The following is an 18,098-nucleotide window of genomic DNA, read 5'->3' as shown; positions in this document are numbered from 1 at the left end:
GCTGAAAGTAATTTTTTTTCCATTTTAGTTTATGTATCTCAATAGAGAAAATTTGGTCTTCACATTTACTTACTTTTCAACAGGCATTTCTTTTCACAAATATGCCTTCATATATATAGATGTAGCATATGCTTCTCTGTTTGTAAGTATGTGATTATTTATGTGTGTGTATGTTTTCCTTTTACTTGATTTTTAAGGCATGCGAGATCAAGAAACTATGTTTCAGAATCTGAGGTATGCAAACTGGAATCTGTACCCTTGGATTTTGGCGATTACCATCCGCTAAAGCCCATTACAGTGAGTTCCTTTTTGTGCTTTTTGGAAAATCAATGTGAATTAAAAGTGATTGTGTTCCTCTTCTTGCTTACACTCCTTTAAAACGAAAAAGCTCTGAAGTTGGTGATGGTACTAGTGAAGTTGCTTTCTGTGTTAGTGTCCTGTTATTTTAGAGGCATCAAGTTTTATTCTGGTGTTTGTCCTTTACAGAAATTTCCTGGTGCTGTTATGTGTCAAAAACAGTCTCCTTCTGACTACTATAGCATTTAAATTTGTGCGTTTTTTTGGTTGCATTAAATGCTGAATAATGGATAAGTTTGAAATCAAACTGTTGCATTACAAATAACCTGCATAATTGCTTGATGTAGGATTTGGTTTTGGGTTAACTTCCAGTCAGCTGTATGCCTTAAAACATTTATCGTTTCTTTAATGTATGAGAGGCTTTTAAAAATGTGGATGTACAAAAAAAGTCCAGCTTCAAAGAGATGGTCGTCATTCGCTAATGAATGATAAATGCACAGCAGCTTCTACTCAGGAAGGTCAATCAGGAGGTAAGATGAAAGCCTTAAGAAAGGATCTGATGTTTCAGGCTTGAGTATTGTACAAGAAAAATAAAGATAGGACTGGCAGAGGAAATCAAATAGCTAGAAGAAGGTTGGAGAAGAGAGAGAAAAACAATAGAATAGAGGAGGGGTATTAGACAGAAATTTAGAATGGTTGTGCTTATAGTTCTGTAGATGCAGAGTTGGAAGGAAAAAGAAAAAAGTAATGGAATTGCTAATGCAGAGTGCCTCCAGATTCAGGGGAAAAGGAGTGCTTCAGATTGAATGCTAATGCTGATTCTAAAGAGTTGCTTGTAGATGGGTCCTTGCTTTCATTACAACTGCACAATTTGTGTAGTATGTATTTTGATTATTTATTAAAGAAAACAGGTGGAAGAGAAAGTCCTTTTATATTTAATGGTTTTGAATTGTTCTTTCAGGTTACTGAATCAAAGACCAAGAAAATGAACCGGAAAGGAAGTACTTCTTCTACCTCCTCCTCATCTTCTAGTTCCATGATGGATCCATTGAGCAGTGTATTGGATGGTACCGATCCCTTGTCGTTATTTGCAGCAGCTGCAGATTCTGTGACGACTACTGCTACCTTGGTAACACTGGAGGGCAGTTATCTCAACTAAATAAAATAAACCAAAACCAAAACTACAAAGCCAGCCTTGGATAAAATATATTTGTCTCACCAATTTGAAGGTTAATGCAAATAGAAAATATACTGTATTAAATAGACTAAAGTGTTCTTTTTATTTACCTACTTTATGTTGACATTATTTAAATATGACATTTTTTAGAAGTATTTTAACTTTTTGGATCAGTAAGCATTTGAAACGTTAAGTTGACCTTTATCAGCATTCTCTTTTTTTTCCAGATTTGTATTTAACATTTGCACTCGTACTCTCCTCATAGGATAGTACACGGAAGAAACGGGATAAAGATGATGGCTCAGCAGTAGGAAGTGACTTTGAACCATGGTCAAGCAAACGTGGTGAAATCCTTGCTAGATACACAACAACAGAGAAGCTCTCTATTGTAAGTGGCAGCTTCTCCAGTTTTATTTGTTTCTACTAGACCTTTAATGGATTTTTGATGTTGCTGTTTTGTAATTATTTCATGAGTAAATGCTGGCCCTCTAAATTCCAGCTTTAATGTTGTAGCAAGCTGTACCACAAGCTCTTGCTTATGATGGTTTTGGATCCGAGTCCAAAAGTCTGTTGATGCTCGGAAGCCATCACTTTGTCTTTTTGTAACAACACAAAAAACTTCTGCTCTTAGGACTACTTCTAAATGATTAGAGGCTTAATTAGCAGTGTAATTACCCTGTGCATTCTTGGAACGCTAATGAGTACGTGTTTTCTAAAACTCTGCCTTTTCTGTTTCTTCACAGAATCTGTACATGGGATCTGAAAAAGGTAAGCAGTTCCTTTTATACCTAACATTAAACAGATTTTGCTTGAGGTAGGTGGCAGTGGCAGGTTTGAGGTCAAGAATAGTTAAAATATGATTTTTTTCTCTGCACTCCCATTCTGACATGGCTGGATCTATGGGGTTTTTTTGTGAGTAAGTCTTCTGCTGGATTTTTACTTAAAACAATTATTGAAAACAAACCACTCAACCGCCTTGTCTTGTATGCCTTGTAGGCTAATGAATTTGTGATGATGTGTTGTTGAAGGAAATGGAATTCATTGCGTTCTGCTGTAGGTTAAAACTTTCTTCCATATAAAATGAGCAATTATATTTTGAGGATCATGTTTATGAACCCTTCTGCTTGCTGGAAGGAAAGGCAAAGAAGTCCCTTTGGAACTTGTTCAGTTATTCTCTTTACATGAAAGTGAAATGATTTCAACTGTATGCTGAGTGTTCAAGAAAGAACAAATGTTAATATTTTATCATGTTTTCTAGCAAAGCAGATCTGGGTTAAGTAGTCATAGCTGATTGCATAGTAAATCAGAGTTTTTATATATGAGTAGACATGCAGCATTTCAGCTTCTGAAAAAAAAAATACTTTTTTGGAATGAGAATGGTCAAACACTGGAACAGGATGTCCAGAGAGGTTATGAAATCTTTTTCCTTAGTTATCCTTAAATTGATTAGTTATAACCCTGTGCAATCTGCTAAAACTTCAAAATTGGGCCTGCTTTCAGGAGGGACACAGACCTCCATAGGGCTTTTTTAACCCAAATTATCCTGTGGTTCTGTTCAGTGGTTCTTTCTTTACCAGCAAAACTTGCAAGTTTTGCTTACTTGTTACTCCCTGTTCAAACTGAATGAACTGTAGGTACATTTAAATGTGTGTCTTCAGGAATAGGCACCAAATGAATCAAACCACTTGTCTTTCGTGGAAGCTGACTACTTGTCTCTCAGGGTCATTCAAGTTAGTTTGTTTTCGGAAGTCTAAGTGTTTAAATGTTACAGAAACTCAAACAAGTAATTCCTTACAGGAAAAGCTACAACTACTGGCTCAGCAGTTTCTGAAAAAGTGAGGACAAGGTTGGAAGAACTGGATGATCTGGAAGAGGTGAGAAAGTTTTCTGGTCCAATTACATCACAATTGTAAAAGTGAAATGAATTTGTGAAATAAAAATCTCTTGTGAAACCTTTTGGGAAGGTCCTGATTCTGCATGTGCTTATACAGTATTTAGACAAATACATACTTTTCGTGGAACTTCTCTAGTAATTTCAGTCCTTACTGTTACAGAATTCAGGCAGAATCATTTTTTTGTATCACTAGAAATTGTGATTGAAAAATCCACTTGATCTACCAAGGTTGATTTATCTTGATACTGTGTACGGTCTGCAGCTGCTATAAAACTTCATGGAGCATTATAGTCTTTACGTCTGATAATTTTGTTTTCTCCTCTTGCGGCAGCTGCCTACTGTGCACCTGAGCTTAATTAAAATTACATTTATGTGCTCGATAGAAATACCGAGTAGCCAGGTTATTTCTCAAGCTGCAGTATTTTACTGTGCTAAGATGAGGTGTTCTGTACCTTACATTTCTAAAACCTACATCTGTGGGATACTTCTAGAATTGTTTTGGGTAACGTTATCTTGAAACCACTGCCTCTTAACTAACTTCAGATTGCCGTGCCAGCACTGTTCAAATAGCTGCATATCACAGATAAGGATTCTTTTAGTACAAAAAAATGAAGTACCCTTTGCCATAAGGCAATATGTAACCTTGTATGAAAATAATTGTTTGCGTTTTATCTCTTAATTTCTGATTGTTTTTCCTGATGGTAGTTTCTAGACTCTCATTATGAAATCTCTTTGGTAATGCAGCTTAATAAACTCATCAAAACTAGTCCTGGAGGTAGTTTTTAATGTCACTCGTACATCTTCTGAAGGCTAATTAAGTAGACTTGTGTTTTCTTGCTAGGGGTCACAGAAAGAGCTATTGAATTTGACTCAGCAGGATTACATGAACCGAATTGAAGAGCTGAACCAGTCTTTAAAGGATGCTTGGTCCTCTGATCAGAAAGTAAAAGCTCTGAAAATAGTCATCCAGGTCGGTTTTATGTTTTCATTCTGTACAGAATCTGTGAGTTTGGTGTGGCTTGTCTTATTTTTTTCTTGGAGAAAGAAGAGTTTCTGCTTTTCTGGTTTTTTTCTGTTCTTCACTGAAATCCATTTCTTTCAGAGTTTTATGATTTCTGACAACAGTTCGATTTTCAACTTTGTTGTTGTGTATTGGTTTTGGCTAGAGTATCTGGGATGGAATTTTCATTAAAGAGTGGCCAAATGACATGTATGAAAATTTTACCTGGTTAGTGATAATTACAAAAAATAACATGTAGTGATATCAACTCTTTCTAGGTCATATAATTTCCTTTACTCTCCTCTTCCCCTTCTAGCCCCTTGCTCCCCACTCCAAATAATACCAGAATGGGTTTTTGAACATCAGTGTTTTGCCTGTCCTGACTTACTATGGCAAATAATCTGATTTAGGACCCTAGCAAGCTACAGAAAACAGCTCCAGATTTTTTAAGTGTGTGTATGGCTTTGGTGTTTTTCTTTTGGTTTGTTTTTATTTTTTTTATTTGAATTCATGTTTTGTTTGGGTTTTTTTGTGGGTTTTGGGTTGTTTTGGGCTTCAGTGTTTTGGTTTTGTGGTTTGTTTTTTTTTGTTTTTGTTTTTTTTTTAAACTTCTCTGCAGTCTTCCTCTGGTCCATTTGTAGTGATGGGCTTTAATGGGGTTAGGGGGAAACAGAACAATTAAATGCGCTTTTGCTTGACTTGGCCTTCAAAAAAGTCATCAAGTGGGGTTATATAAAGTCAGGATTATTTTTTTTTGGTCATACTGGATACTCTTGAGAACACTGCAGTAATTTCAGCTTAAATTGTGGTAAAGACAATAAAGGAAATGAAACATAAATTAAGTGAGATCAGAAAATTTTATGTGACCTAGGGTGACTAATGTTCTATTGTAATACTATGAAATCAACACTAATACTCTCCAAAAAATAAAGTTCATATATAGCATTGTGAAGTGTAAATATTTTAGTGAAAAGAGAATACAATATTAAGAGTTTGGATGAGAAGAAAAGGGACACGGACACACTGTATTTACAGTGTATTAATACGTATATATACAGTCTCTGACATGCCGTGATAATCTACGATTAATACTTTCATATGTTCTTTTACAAATAGTTTCACACACAATTTTGAAATAATGTAGTTTCTAAGATAGAATTTAGTGCTTCCTTTTAGGAAAGTGGTATCAAAATTGCATGTGTTTATCTCTTATTGTTGTCCATGTGTTGTTCACTTTGCACTTGAACCTCATGCTGCAGATGCTTGTCATTAACTGAAAGACTGGGTAAGAATGAACTGGGTATATGTGCAATTAACATGAGTTAAAATTCATAAAGGAGACTAACCAATTAGAATTCTATACTTATAAAGCAGGATAGGGTAGAAACCTGACTGAACTTTCCTTCTTGTGGTTCTTCCCAGAAAATACCATAATTTTAAGAACGTCGTATCCTCTGAAAGAACAAAGCCGTTTTGTAGACATCAGACTGTGACTATATACATAGTCTATCATTATCATCACATACTGATAATTATGTGATAGGAGGAGTGAGTTTGGCCTTTTTTTTGGTTGTTATTTTCAGAAATGCGTACGAGGCTGGAAAAAGCAATTTGAATGCTAGAATTAATTAAAGAACTAATGATGAAATTGCGGAAGATAATTCATTTGGACATTAGGGATGAAGCTGCCATTCTCTGTGCAAGAGTTTCACAGAGCTTGAAGTGCAGGAAGAATTCTGTTTATTAAGGCAGGGTCTGAATTTATAGTATGTGAATTCCTCAAGTGCCTTTTTATGAGATACTTTACTTGTCAAGATGGAATAAGCTAAGCTCCTTAGAGTAAGCTGAAGTAAGCTGATTATGTATTTGAGCCCTAAGAAAAAAAAGGTAAGTAAGCGTGTAGGTCCTAAACAGCTACTGAATTACTTTTCTTTGAAGGTTGCTGACTTACCACGCAGTAGGGAGGATTCTGCTTTGGTTGTAAGATGTGAGTGCTGTTGCCTGTCTTTTGGGTGCACTCTTAAGAATAAAACAAAAAGACTGAGTGTGCCCCTTATTTAAGCATGTTCAAATGTTACAATTTTCCAGTTTAGACTAAGCAGTTTTGTACAGTGTCGTATTGCTTCCTGGATTTTTAGGTTGTAATGAAAACTTGAAACTTTATTTATTCCACTGAGATTGAAGAGCTGTCTCCTGATGAAGAGAAAGAAGGGACAGACATCACAGAGAATACTGTACCTGTCAGTCTTAAATAGAGACCAGAGAAGACTCATGGTCAAAGGCCACATTTGGCTCAAGTAGGGCAGAGGTGGATTTCTCTCCTCAGTCAGTAATTGGCCCATTTTCTTCAAGTGGACGTTGATTTTTTTTTTTGTGAATAAACTTCTGCCAAATATTTTACTCCAGTCTAGTCTGCAGGTTTTGCACCATCTTGGAAAACAAAGTATAGCTTTAATTAATTAATTAAATTAAATATCTTTAAAATAACTTAATTGCTCACTGTGTATTTTGAATTCATATCATAAACAGGCATGTTCCTACCTGGACTTAACATTTAATGATACTAGAACCAAGTTAGCTAATATGTTTTCAAACGTGGCTTTGCACCAGCCATCATTTCAGCCCAGCTATTGTGATCACACTGGGTGCCTGTGGGTGGCGATTGATTACAGATTCCTCCCTGGATCTGACTGTGGATGGGCTGGCCTGTTTCCAAAATGTTTGAACTGGTTACGTGAGCTACAAAAATGTGTTGAAAAGCTCATTAGCTAAACTTTTAAAATTATTTCTTAATTTAGTTTCTGTCAAATTTTGTGTTTGATATGGATGCTTAGAGAGATTGAGAAACTGAGAACTGCCCTTAAAAAAGTTTAGAGAAGTGCCTTTTTATGCTTCCTTTGGGAGAGAATTTGTCCTGTCTGAACAAATGCTCAGATCTGCATGGTCAGCTGAAATCCTGCATTGTAGATTACTTTGCATAAAGGGAAAACAGATCTGTGACTGGCTCTGCTGGAACTGAAGAATAACCTGAAAAATGCGGAGTGCCATGATGTGTTATGTTAGAGGTTCTTGTGCTTTTTGCTGGATAGCTCATGTTGGTTCCTTCCATCTGTAGACACTGATCTGTTTCAGCCTTGCATTGTCCTCTAAAAATGTTTTTCTGTTGTTTTTTTTTCTTCTAGTGTTCTAAGCTTCTTTCAGACACAACAGTAATCCAGTTTTATCCAAGTAAATTTGTTTTAATTACAGATATCCTTGATACTTTTGGTAAGTATCTAATGTGCCAGACTTAGTACACAATTGTTGATAAGATGAAATTTGGTTTTTGTAATGTTAGAAAACATAAGAGTTATCAAAAAAGTGCAGAAATTACTCTAATTTTTAACATGGAATATTTCCAACATAAACATTTGGATTTCAGTGGTATAAATGTGGCATGTAATTGTTCAAAAACTCTTATGAGTGAAGTCTTTAAAATAAAAAATATTTCATTTTGTAGTTCTATGCTTTATGTGTGGTGAATATCTAGAACATGGCCTTGGGAAAAATCATCATCTCTGCATTTTTAAATTCAAAACACACTGTTATTGTGAAAATATTTTGTTTTTCGCAGCTTCTTGACTCAATATTTCATTAATATTTAAAGAATAGAATTAAAAGTTTTCTTCAGCTGAATAGGGACTATGAAGTGATCAAAATGTAGTTTCTGAATTTTTTAGTCTACTTTTATAATTTTAAAATGATCTTTTAAGTGAAATTGTCATCCGCTTCATGTGATTCTCTTGGTTTTCTGCCATGTTGTGGAAAAGATTTGTGACTGCCTTCAAAGTGGAAGGACATTTTGATGTTTAGCAGGATATGGTATGACATAGCTCCAGTTGTTTTTTTCCAAGTCTTGCTTCCTCTTTGTGGTCTTTCCTACTTGCTGCAAGTTGCTGAAGATAATGTAATAGCCAAACTCGGTGAAGGCAGGACACCAGCTGTCCTTTCCTGGCCTGGGAGAAATCTGACCCGGGTGCTACCTCTGCACCAAAGGGAGCCAGATAAATTTTTTATAGTGTGCACAGTGCTAAATTCAGACTTAACGTTTCAGCCTCACTGGAGGGCAGCATAACATTAATGTTCTAGGAAGCTTCTGCCACCTAATTTCAGTGTATGTTGGAGAGGGAACCATTGTATCCCCATTTTGTGTTGTACTGTTCATTAGTTTGTAGACAATGATTTTTTTTTCTATTTAAACAGGGAAACTGGTGTATGAAAGAATTCTGTCAATGTGTGTGGACAGCCGTGTCTCTCTGCCAGGTGACTTTGTGTTTGTTTCTACTGTGCTCCTAGAAAAAATCATGTCTGAATCAACTTGAGAAAGGCTAAACAGAACCTATGCTACTGTATCGCCTGTAAAAAAAAGTTCTGGTTCACAGTGTTTATGGAAGTTTACATTTTAACTGTGAACAATGTACATAAGGTGTAACAAAATGTGCTTGTGGTTTTGGTGTTGCTAAACATAAACTGATTCTTCCTGAGCCTGCTTTTCTCCAGGCTAAACAACCCCAGTTCCCTCAGCGCCTCCTCACAAGACTTGTGCTCCAGACCCTTCATCAGCTTTGTTGTCTGTCTTTGGACACACTTTCTTTCTGACTTGGGCCCTTCCTATTTTTTCAGTTGAAGTTCCAATACAATGTAAAATTCCAATTTGACATTTACTGTACAAACATATATGGAAGGATGTCTTTAGGTCCCATGGAAACATGGAACACACCATGGAAAGACGTTTTCTTGCAATTTGGACTGTATTAAATGCATGTCCTTGAAACATTTTTACTCTGTAGTTGGCAGTGCAGCAGTACCATTGGGTTGCAGTTAAATCCATAGGATTTGAGCCAGAAGCTTGAAACCAGCAAATGTTTAAATTTAAAATAAATGTACAGAAAATATTTAAGATAAATTTGATTGTTGCAGATCTGACAACTTTTATTACAGACATTAATGAAGGCAGACAGTTCTTGCAGCATGTCATGATATCTGGGCACAGTTAGCTCCATTCTGGAGAGCTGAGCTCATGCTGCCGCTATCCAGCTGCCAGGGGCATTGCTGGTGGGAGCTTCCCAAGCAGCTATAAAAGTGGGAGGAAGAAGGAAAATCTGTGGTGTGCTTACTGTGCATGGCAGAGTGAACCCCTGGGGATTTCAGGCCCAGCCTCCATGCTCATCCTGTGGGAACCAAGTGAGACATAGTTGGATGAGAACACCCATGGTCCTAGATGAGAAAGAAGATCTTCCTGTACTCAGTCAGCATCAAGTGTGTCCCTTCTCTAGTCCTGGAAGTTGGAAACTTTCTTGTGGAGTAGGAGCTTCTCATTTTCTAGGGGCAGGGATGGGAGAGAGCACTGGTATTTTAAAACTGTTTCACAAGGAGTTCATAAGCAGACATTCACAGAGGGGCTCATCCTTGCCAAACATCTTGCCTCAGACCTGGGTAGGTCCCCAGAAGCCTGTTTTTGCCTTCTGTCCAGACAGTCTAGTGAAAGAGAAGGCATTTATCCGTGCAGCTGCATGCCTGCCTGACAGGAGCACTGACCCCATAACCTGGGGTGGCAGCTTTTTCTCTTGGCACCTGATGCAAATGGTCACACAGCTCATGAGGAGAGAACTGCGCTGCAGTGTTAGATGTTTAGCATACAAAAATAAGTGTTCTATCAGTATTTCCTACTTCTTGCAGTATAGTTTTTAATAATATTCTTTAAAAATTATATTAGCCTTTTAAAGAAAAGAATTTGCTTAGATCTCTTTTATATGTATGCATTTGCTACAGATTTATATACATGTATTTGTTACCGATTCCCTATATATATTCTATATATATTCTATATATATTACATTTCTGCTTCTAGGGGGGAGGCAGGGGTTAGATTTCCAAGTAGCAGATCTGAGATTAGCTTTGGGTGCTTGACTTCGGTTTCTGAAATGTTACTTAATGCAAGATGGAAGTTCTAGTTACCTCTTCTTGCTGTCTTTGTACTCAGCTCTTAATGCTGCATGAGAGAGCTGAGCAGCAACTGTATTGCCTAGTATATTACAGTGCACCTAATTTCTTGTTGAAAGGAAAGAGAATACAATTTTAAACCTAGAATGAAAAGTAACTTGTTTCCAAAAAGAATGTAACTATTTCTGGATTGTTGTATTTTTCCCCCCAGATAATTTTCCTCCAGAGAGTGTTAATGATACGGCTAAAGAAACTTGCTTAAACTGGTTTTTCAAGATTGCTTCAATCAGAGAACTCATTCCCAGATTGTATCCTTATCAAATGAGACTCTTAGTGTGTCTGCAGGTTTTTCTAGACTTTTCCACAAATGAACATGTTTGTTTCAATAAAAAACACAGCAGTCTGATGTTTATACTGACTTTGTTCTGTTTGTTTCAGGCCGTATGTGTTGAATTTAATTTTGAATCATGTTTCATAGTAAACTGAATGCTGAATTATTGTCAGTGAGCAGCATGGCAGTGATAAAAGTAGAGTTGATGTGTGAAAACTTTTGAAATGGTAAAAATCTTGTAGATAAATCATAAAAATCAACGAAGTGTAGTGAGACTAATGTGTGTATTCAGTATATGTTTGTTGTCGTGCTTTAAAATTATATGCATCTTAGTTTTGTTCTTTAACTTGCCTTCGTTTTAGTTATGTGGAAGCAGCAATATTGAAGTGCAATAAGTTCCTATCCAAAACGTAAGAGTAAATTTTAAGTATGGGGAGGAAGTGAATGGGCAGGCTTATAAACTAATTTAAAGAGTTAAGCATGCAAGTTCTGTGATTAGTGATGGACAGAGTCTTCAGAGATCTGGGAAGAAGCAGTACTGAGATGTTTTGGAATTTTTAGTGAGAATGCCGTGAAAAAATTAATGATGAACTATGATATGGCTTGAAATGCAATATTGCTTGCAGTTTTGGAATATATGTATAATTGTGATATCAGGAGTTTGCAAATTAAAAAACAGTGACTTGAGATAGCAGAGGGGAGAGCAAGATTGCTGAGATGAGAAGCATGGTAAGAAGACAGGATACAAAATTGAAAGGAAAATACTGATGTGTTGTATTGCTAGGGACAGAGTTGGAGAACCAGTGAACCATTATCTTGAAAATCTTGGTATAAGCTTCGTATGTTGCCAGACAGCGTCAGTTGCTGAGCTGAAAATGTTCCTTCACGTGTAATTGTCCTTTCTCAGTTGTATTTTGAAATCAGCATTGTAAGCCAAATTGCTACTATAGTGACAACTTCATTATCCCTAAAAAGCCGTTCTTTTACTGGAACTGATGTGCCTCATCTCCAGGCAGCAGTACAGTTCTGTTCAAAGGGACCTGTGGGAAAATGAGACATACGAGGAGTTCTGCCAGTTCTGCTTTAAGCGGCTGCTCTCTTCACATTGAATTACAGCCCTTCTAGAGCTCTGCCATTCCTCCAACTACAGAAGGAGCTTTTTATTTGTGCTTGTCTTTTACAAGGCAAGCATCCAACCTGCGCTACTCCTAATGACAAATACTGCAATTTGAATATAGGATATGTGTTACTATACACATAAAATTTTACTTCTGAAATAAGTACTAATATGCTGCTTCCTTGGCAGGTATTTCTATAACTTGTGCTCAATTGTCAGTCAGTAAGGCAGCTACTGAAAGTATCTGTAGGTGATATAATTCTGTTACTGATTGTTAAATTTCATTTTCATTTCTAAAATCGTAACAGGGGAATTTCAGAATGTCTCCCACGGTTAACGTCTATGATTAGAGGAATTGGAGATCCACTGGTCGCAGTCTATGCAAGAGCATACCTTTGCAGGGTAGGCTGTCATTTAACGCTTCAGATCTGTATAAAAGATTTACTGTGGATACAGTAAAGTACCTGCCACTAAAGGAAAATTTATTTTAACTACTCTTTTTTATTTGAAGTAGTCAGCAGCCTGTCTCTTCCTTCTAACAAACCAAAAAATAAAATTTCTCCTTTGCTTTAATAATGGGGAATCTTCCTTTAAGTGCTTATAATAAGAAAAATTAATTTTGTGCTGCATATACCAGTTTTTCATCTTCAGGTAGGGCAAAATATCAAGGACCTATGTGGAATGAGAGTTTGGACTTTGAGGCTACATGCTGTTGTCTGATTGCTAGGCACTGCTTTTCATAGTTAATCTATGAACTTTTCCTATGTTTATCTTCCTCCTACTGCTGGAGTGTATGTGGCAAGCTCCTTGCCAGAGGAGCTGCTTTATCAAGTATTCAGACAGTGGATTTTTGTCTGACTGTGCCTAGTGTGGCTGTGTTCTTATCCTCGACTACTCCTGCAGTTACCGATAGTGGAAAAATACTTGTGAAAGACATTTTTCTCAAAGTAGTGGCAAAGATTTTGACTGTAATTGGAAAATGGTAGGGCTCCTAATTAGCAATACTTGCATGAAATCAGCTGCCATTATGAAATGCAACAAGTTAGTTCAATGTTGATATATCTGTTATGTTTGAATAAACTGTCCAGTATGTTTTTGGTATATTATTCAAGGGTGTCCATATTAATTCCTGTATATGCAAGTAATTGCTAACCTCTGGTTTACTCTGATAGATGAGCTGCTTAGATTATTTGAATCTTGAAATAAAATAATGCCTGTATTTTTGTCACACCATAATCGTTTCTGCTACATAGTGCAACGTTTATGAAGGTTTTTTAGGAAACAGTTTGTATGCACAGTCCACCTTCTAGTGCTTCTGATACAGCTAAAAGAGATCCATAATGGTAGAGCAGTTAGGACTAATGATCTACTAATAGTAGTTGCAATTATGTGGTAAGGAATAGCTTAGCATGCTCCTTTTTGTCCACAAAGATGATAATACAAAATAAATAGTGAAAATTTTATTGGAATGAAATACTAGTGGTTAAAAAACACTTGTTTAAAATAAGAAAACATACTGGAATGGAAGACATTTGATCTTCTGTATTCCAGCTATTGACACCGTATTAATACTTTCACAATGAAGATAGTGAAAATATATTTTAAAAAAATATACGTTCTAGAATAGAAAACCCATGGTATCAATACAAGTTATATCTAAAGCTGCAGTGTAGTAAAATATGGGAATAAACACTTGCTTGAAGCCAAAGAACCAGATCTTCACACAGCAAGGTGATGCATTTCTCTTTAGCTCTGTGGTTTGAAAGGAAATTATATAAGAATGATATAATAAGAAAAGTGAAGATGACTGGCTTGGGTCTGTGCAAGGTCCTTCTGCTTTGTGATGAAGTCAGCTAGAAATGCATGTGTTCAGGGATCCCAAAAACTCTACCCCTGGGTTTGTTTGAAGAGGAGAACCGTAAGCTATTGAGATTGTTTGTTTGCCTGTGTGTTTTTAAGCCTGATCTGTTACTAACTTCTCATTCACTTCTGCATATTTGTCTTTTACTTAGTAGTATGCCACATTTTAATTTTTTTGTATCTTTGTGTTGTTGAAAACAGTCCTGTGTGGATGAGTTTCCTTTGCAGTTCCAGCTTAACTACACAGGCCTTGTGTTTGTTCATCACCTTGTACTATTTATCAGTATTTTTTCTATACCTGTGTATTAATATTTTCCTTTGGGATCCTTGCTTCATTCTGTTCATGGAATAAAAACACATGCTTTTAAGCAATTTCTGAACTCTGACTGACTTTTAAAAAATGTTCTTCACTGTAGGCTCTCTGCATACAATGAATATAGTATGTTGCAGTGCAGGCGCTGGGCTAGACTTTGATCTCATCATTGCTTGGAGCTGATGTTAGAAGAACCATGTTTAAACACAGCTGTAACTACCTCAGGGTAGTTGTTAGTGGACATAACTATAATAGTAAGCAAGGAAATAAGCTGTCAAAATCATGTGATTCAATGCTGTTTGTTGATTTGATGAGTGTGATGTCTGCACCTCTGGAAAATGCATTTTTGTGTAGTTGAAGTAGAATCATAGATTATAGATGGAGAAAAAAAAATCTTTCTCTTTCTTTTAATACAGGTTGGGATGGAAGTGGCACCACAACTCAAAGAAAGCCTTAACAAAAATTTCTTTGACTTTCTCCTAACATTTAAACAAGTAAGCAAATAGGGTTTTTATTTTGCAAAATTGTACAAATACAGTCCTTAACCAAACTATCACATGCTTTTTAAAAAACCTTTGAAGTTCTTAAATATTACATACATGCTGATTAGTTGAAACGGCATTGTACAGCATGTTTCCATACTTTAATAACATATGCTATGAGCTTGATAATTTTTCCCCCAACATGCAGGGAATGCTTCAGAATATCCGTGTATCTTTGTGATCTTGTCTGTTGTTGTTTCCATTCATACACAAACTTTGTCCAGTTTATCATAGCCCCTACAAAATACCTTTTCACAGCAATAAGTTTTTGTCTTTTGTTTCAACAGATTCATGAGGATACGGTTCAGAATCAGCTGGTAGTACAGTGTGTGGAGATTCCTTTGTATTTGACTCTATATTCTCCTTCTATAGACTGGATTTTACAGTGTATTGCATACCGTGCTCCTGAAGTAAGTAAGCGTGGCAATGCTTGATACTAAAGGAAGTGTTGGGGTGAAGAGTTAATTTTACCTATTAAAACCCCCCCTCAGTCAGTGCTTACAAAAGCAGTATAAAGAGCCCAGATATCACTGTCTGTTTCTTCTGTACCGGAAGAATTTGGGGGATTGGACTAAATGATCTTTTGAGGTCCCTTCCGATCCCTAACATTCTGTGATTCTGTGTGAATGTTTATTTCCACAAAGCTGAAGTTAGACCACTTTAAATTCATAGACAGTATTCCTGTTTGTTTCTTGCTGTCCCTTAGCTGGTCTAATCTTTATTTCGTGAATTCATTAGTTTTTTCTGTCATACAGATATAAAAATTATTTGAGTAAACTGTAGTTTTGTAATTGCTTAACATAGTCAAGAAGCTATTTTAATCTTAGTTCATTTCGCATTCTGTGGCAGAGGGTTGGTAATCTTCACCTCTCCTGCCAGAGATAATTGATCTGGCTGGCAAATAGTAATTACGTGGAGAAGGCTTGCAAGTTTGACTTCCATAAAATGATGTTTTTGATTGAAATGCCACTGTACCTATTCCAGAAGGGGTGTTTTATGCTGTACTATACCATTGTTTTCTTGTACAGGATAAGACAGGATTATTGAAATGTATTGGGTAGGTAGTTAAAACAGCTTTTAGTAGACTTCACTACAGTAATTAAAGCTGAATTTATTTGCAGAGTTTCTACTTGCTAATTTTTATAAGTAATTCTTCCAGGTTCTGCTTACTGAGATGATGGAGAGATGCAAAAAACTGGGGAACAAGTAAGTATTTCACAATGTAGAAGATGCAAATCTGTAGTGAGTACCCATGAGCCCCTGTAATAAAATTCTCTCTTCCTTTTGCAAACACTTCTTGGATGCATAGTATAGCTTTTGTTCTCCCAGTAGCTTACTAAATCATTATTATGAACATCTGTTTTCCAGAGATGAATTCTAAAATATGGTAACTTTTGCTCTACAAGTAATCTACTTTAGCTTGGTTGATGCATTTTGGCTCCCAAGCCAAAGTTTAGGACACATGTGTTCTCCATCAGCCATGTCTCTGATTTCTGGTTGTGCTTCATTTTTCTCTGTTTTCCTCCCCTTCCTTCCCTGTAGCCTCCACTGGCTACTGTCAGCCCATTCATGCATTTTGCAAGGAAAGTTGTAAAGCAGCTGATGCCTTTGGAAGATGGTAATATTTAGGTGACTGTGTTTTTTGTCATTAAAATTAATATCCCAAATATCTCCTGGAAGTCTGTGTGCAGACTAATCACCTTCAGTGAGTAGTTCAGAAAGATGGTCTGGAAGTTTTGGATGTATTTTCTGAGCTGTGTGAATGCAATTTGGCCTGCTGATCAGCTAATGTCACTTCATCTTATTGGTTAGGTAGGCTGAGTTCTGTGAAACTTTTCAGCTGCCTGGTTTTTTTTCTCATGTGCCTTTGCACAGTTCAGTTCTGCAGTGGCTGGGGGGCTAAATTTTGTTATTTACTTAGAGGAATGCCAGCATAAGCATTCTGTGACTGAGCTAAGGAGCACAGGGAAAGTGTGATTTTTAAAACGGGATGTGAAGATGCTGTTGTATCGGAATGCATAATATGGGTAAAAATAATCTGCATACTCTGCTGTATTAATTATTTTGTATAGGTGTTGATCTGTTTTGTGGAACTTTAAATCATCTTTTAGCATTTCTCATTATAAAGATGGGCTGGGTGCCTCCTCTTTGTGCCAGTTTGCTCTTTGAAGAAAGGACAAAATGTTGAATATAATGAGGGGTTTTTTTAAAAGAAATGTTTTTGATATATGTTTTTTTCATTAAGAAGTTGAATAATCTGGTTTAGATGATCTGTAAAGCACAGTAGTTTTCTTTTGAAGTCGAGTTCTGTGTTTTTATGTCTTCTCATGGCTGTCAAAATACTACAAAGCAAGAGGTATCAGTATATAAATATTTAAGTAACCTCAGTTCCACGAACTATGTTGCAACCACCTAAGTGAAAAGTGACAGCCTGCTTCTCTGCATTGCAAAGCATATACCTAGTGAACTGGAAATACTTTATCTAATGATGAAATGCAAATTTCAGTCAGATTGCGATGGGACCACTAATGTTCAGTCAGAAACATGGAGGATGCTGGGCTATTTTAAGTGCTCTGTAGAATTTCCCTCAAGGTAAAGTGCCCTGAATTCAAACTGTCTGTTTCAGAGTAGTGAAGGACACGCTGTTTTATGAGGCAGCTTCTGTGCTAACTCATGGCTGAGTTTGCCCAAAGGAATTGCCTTTTGAGTGGTACTAGATTTTGTAATGTTTGCATAATGGTATACTGGGTTTTACAGTAATGCAGTGAGTTCACTCTTCCGTGTGTTACTTTGTTACTAATACAGATACAGGTCTGCATGATTAATCATTAATATCTAATCATATGATAGCTGGAAATTACATATTAATGACTGGTCAGATATGTTTTAATCCTAACAATGCAGCTGCAAGAAATCTGACTTTTATACTGCATATATATTTCAGTTCAGTGAGAAAAACTTTATCAATAGAGATTTGCTCTGCCAAGTTATACTTCTGAACTGCAGTTAAAAAGAGAGAGGAAGTTTCTAAACATGTCAGCTACTCCTGGTTTACTTGATCTTTCTAGTAGACTTCTGGTGAAAACATGTCTGAAAAAAAACCTGTGTGGAAGAAGTATTCTACAAGCTAGGTTACCTTTTCCTTATCTGATGGCTTAATGTTTTCTTGTTTTGCTTATGCACTATTAATCCTCATCAATGCAAGCTTAATTTGTGAGGGTTTTCTCTCCTTTATCCATTTTCTAAATATTTAGAATAGATGCTGGGCAGTTCTTAGTTGAAGGAGTTCAGATTAATGTAAATAATGTACAACAAAATTCCAGTTGATGTTGAGCTGTATTGATTTGTGTTATGTTCATTGTAGTGCTTTGCTATTGAATTCAGTGATGTCAGCATTCAGAGCCGAGTTTATTGCTGCAAGATCTATGGACTTCATTGGCATGATTAAAGAGTGTGATGAATCTGGATTCCCAAAGGTAAGTTTTTGTATTTAATTAGTAACAATTCCTGTTTGTTGTCTGACAGAGTTATTTATATACTTAGTTGACTCTAATTTGCATATAATCTAAATATAATTTAATTTTA

At 36.3% G+C, this 18,098-nt stretch overlaps 1 protein-coding gene across 1 annotated transcript; it reads left to right on the top strand.

The window, feature by feature from the left end:
- Positions 1-204: 204 nt before the first annotated feature.
- LOC104537057 (UPF0505 protein C16orf62-like) lies at positions 205-17,989 on the top strand (the record flags this gene model as incomplete). The annotated part of the gene is made up of 15 exons (XM_010179834.1): positions 205-297; positions 1,259-1,426; positions 1,740-1,862; positions 2,218-2,242; positions 3,272-3,348; positions 4,210-4,338; positions 7,551-7,635; positions 8,611-8,670; positions 10,562-10,658; positions 11,044-11,091; positions 12,107-12,200; positions 14,388-14,465; positions 14,801-14,923; positions 15,673-15,719; positions 17,878-17,989. Coding segments are annotated over exons 2-15 (1,242 nt in total), but the record flags the coding sequence as incomplete, so codon positions are not given.
- Positions 17,990-18,098: the final 109 nt, after the last annotated feature.

The sequence above is a fragment of the Mesitornis unicolor genome, unplaced genomic scaffold (assembly GCF_000695765.1).
Source record: "Mesitornis unicolor isolate BGI_N332 unplaced genomic scaffold, ASM69576v1 scaffold53362, whole genome shotgun sequence".
NCBI lineage: Eukaryota > Metazoa > Chordata > Aves > Mesitornithiformes > Mesitornithidae > Mesitornis > Mesitornis unicolor.
This window is presented reverse-complemented; position numbering and strand designations above follow the sequence as displayed.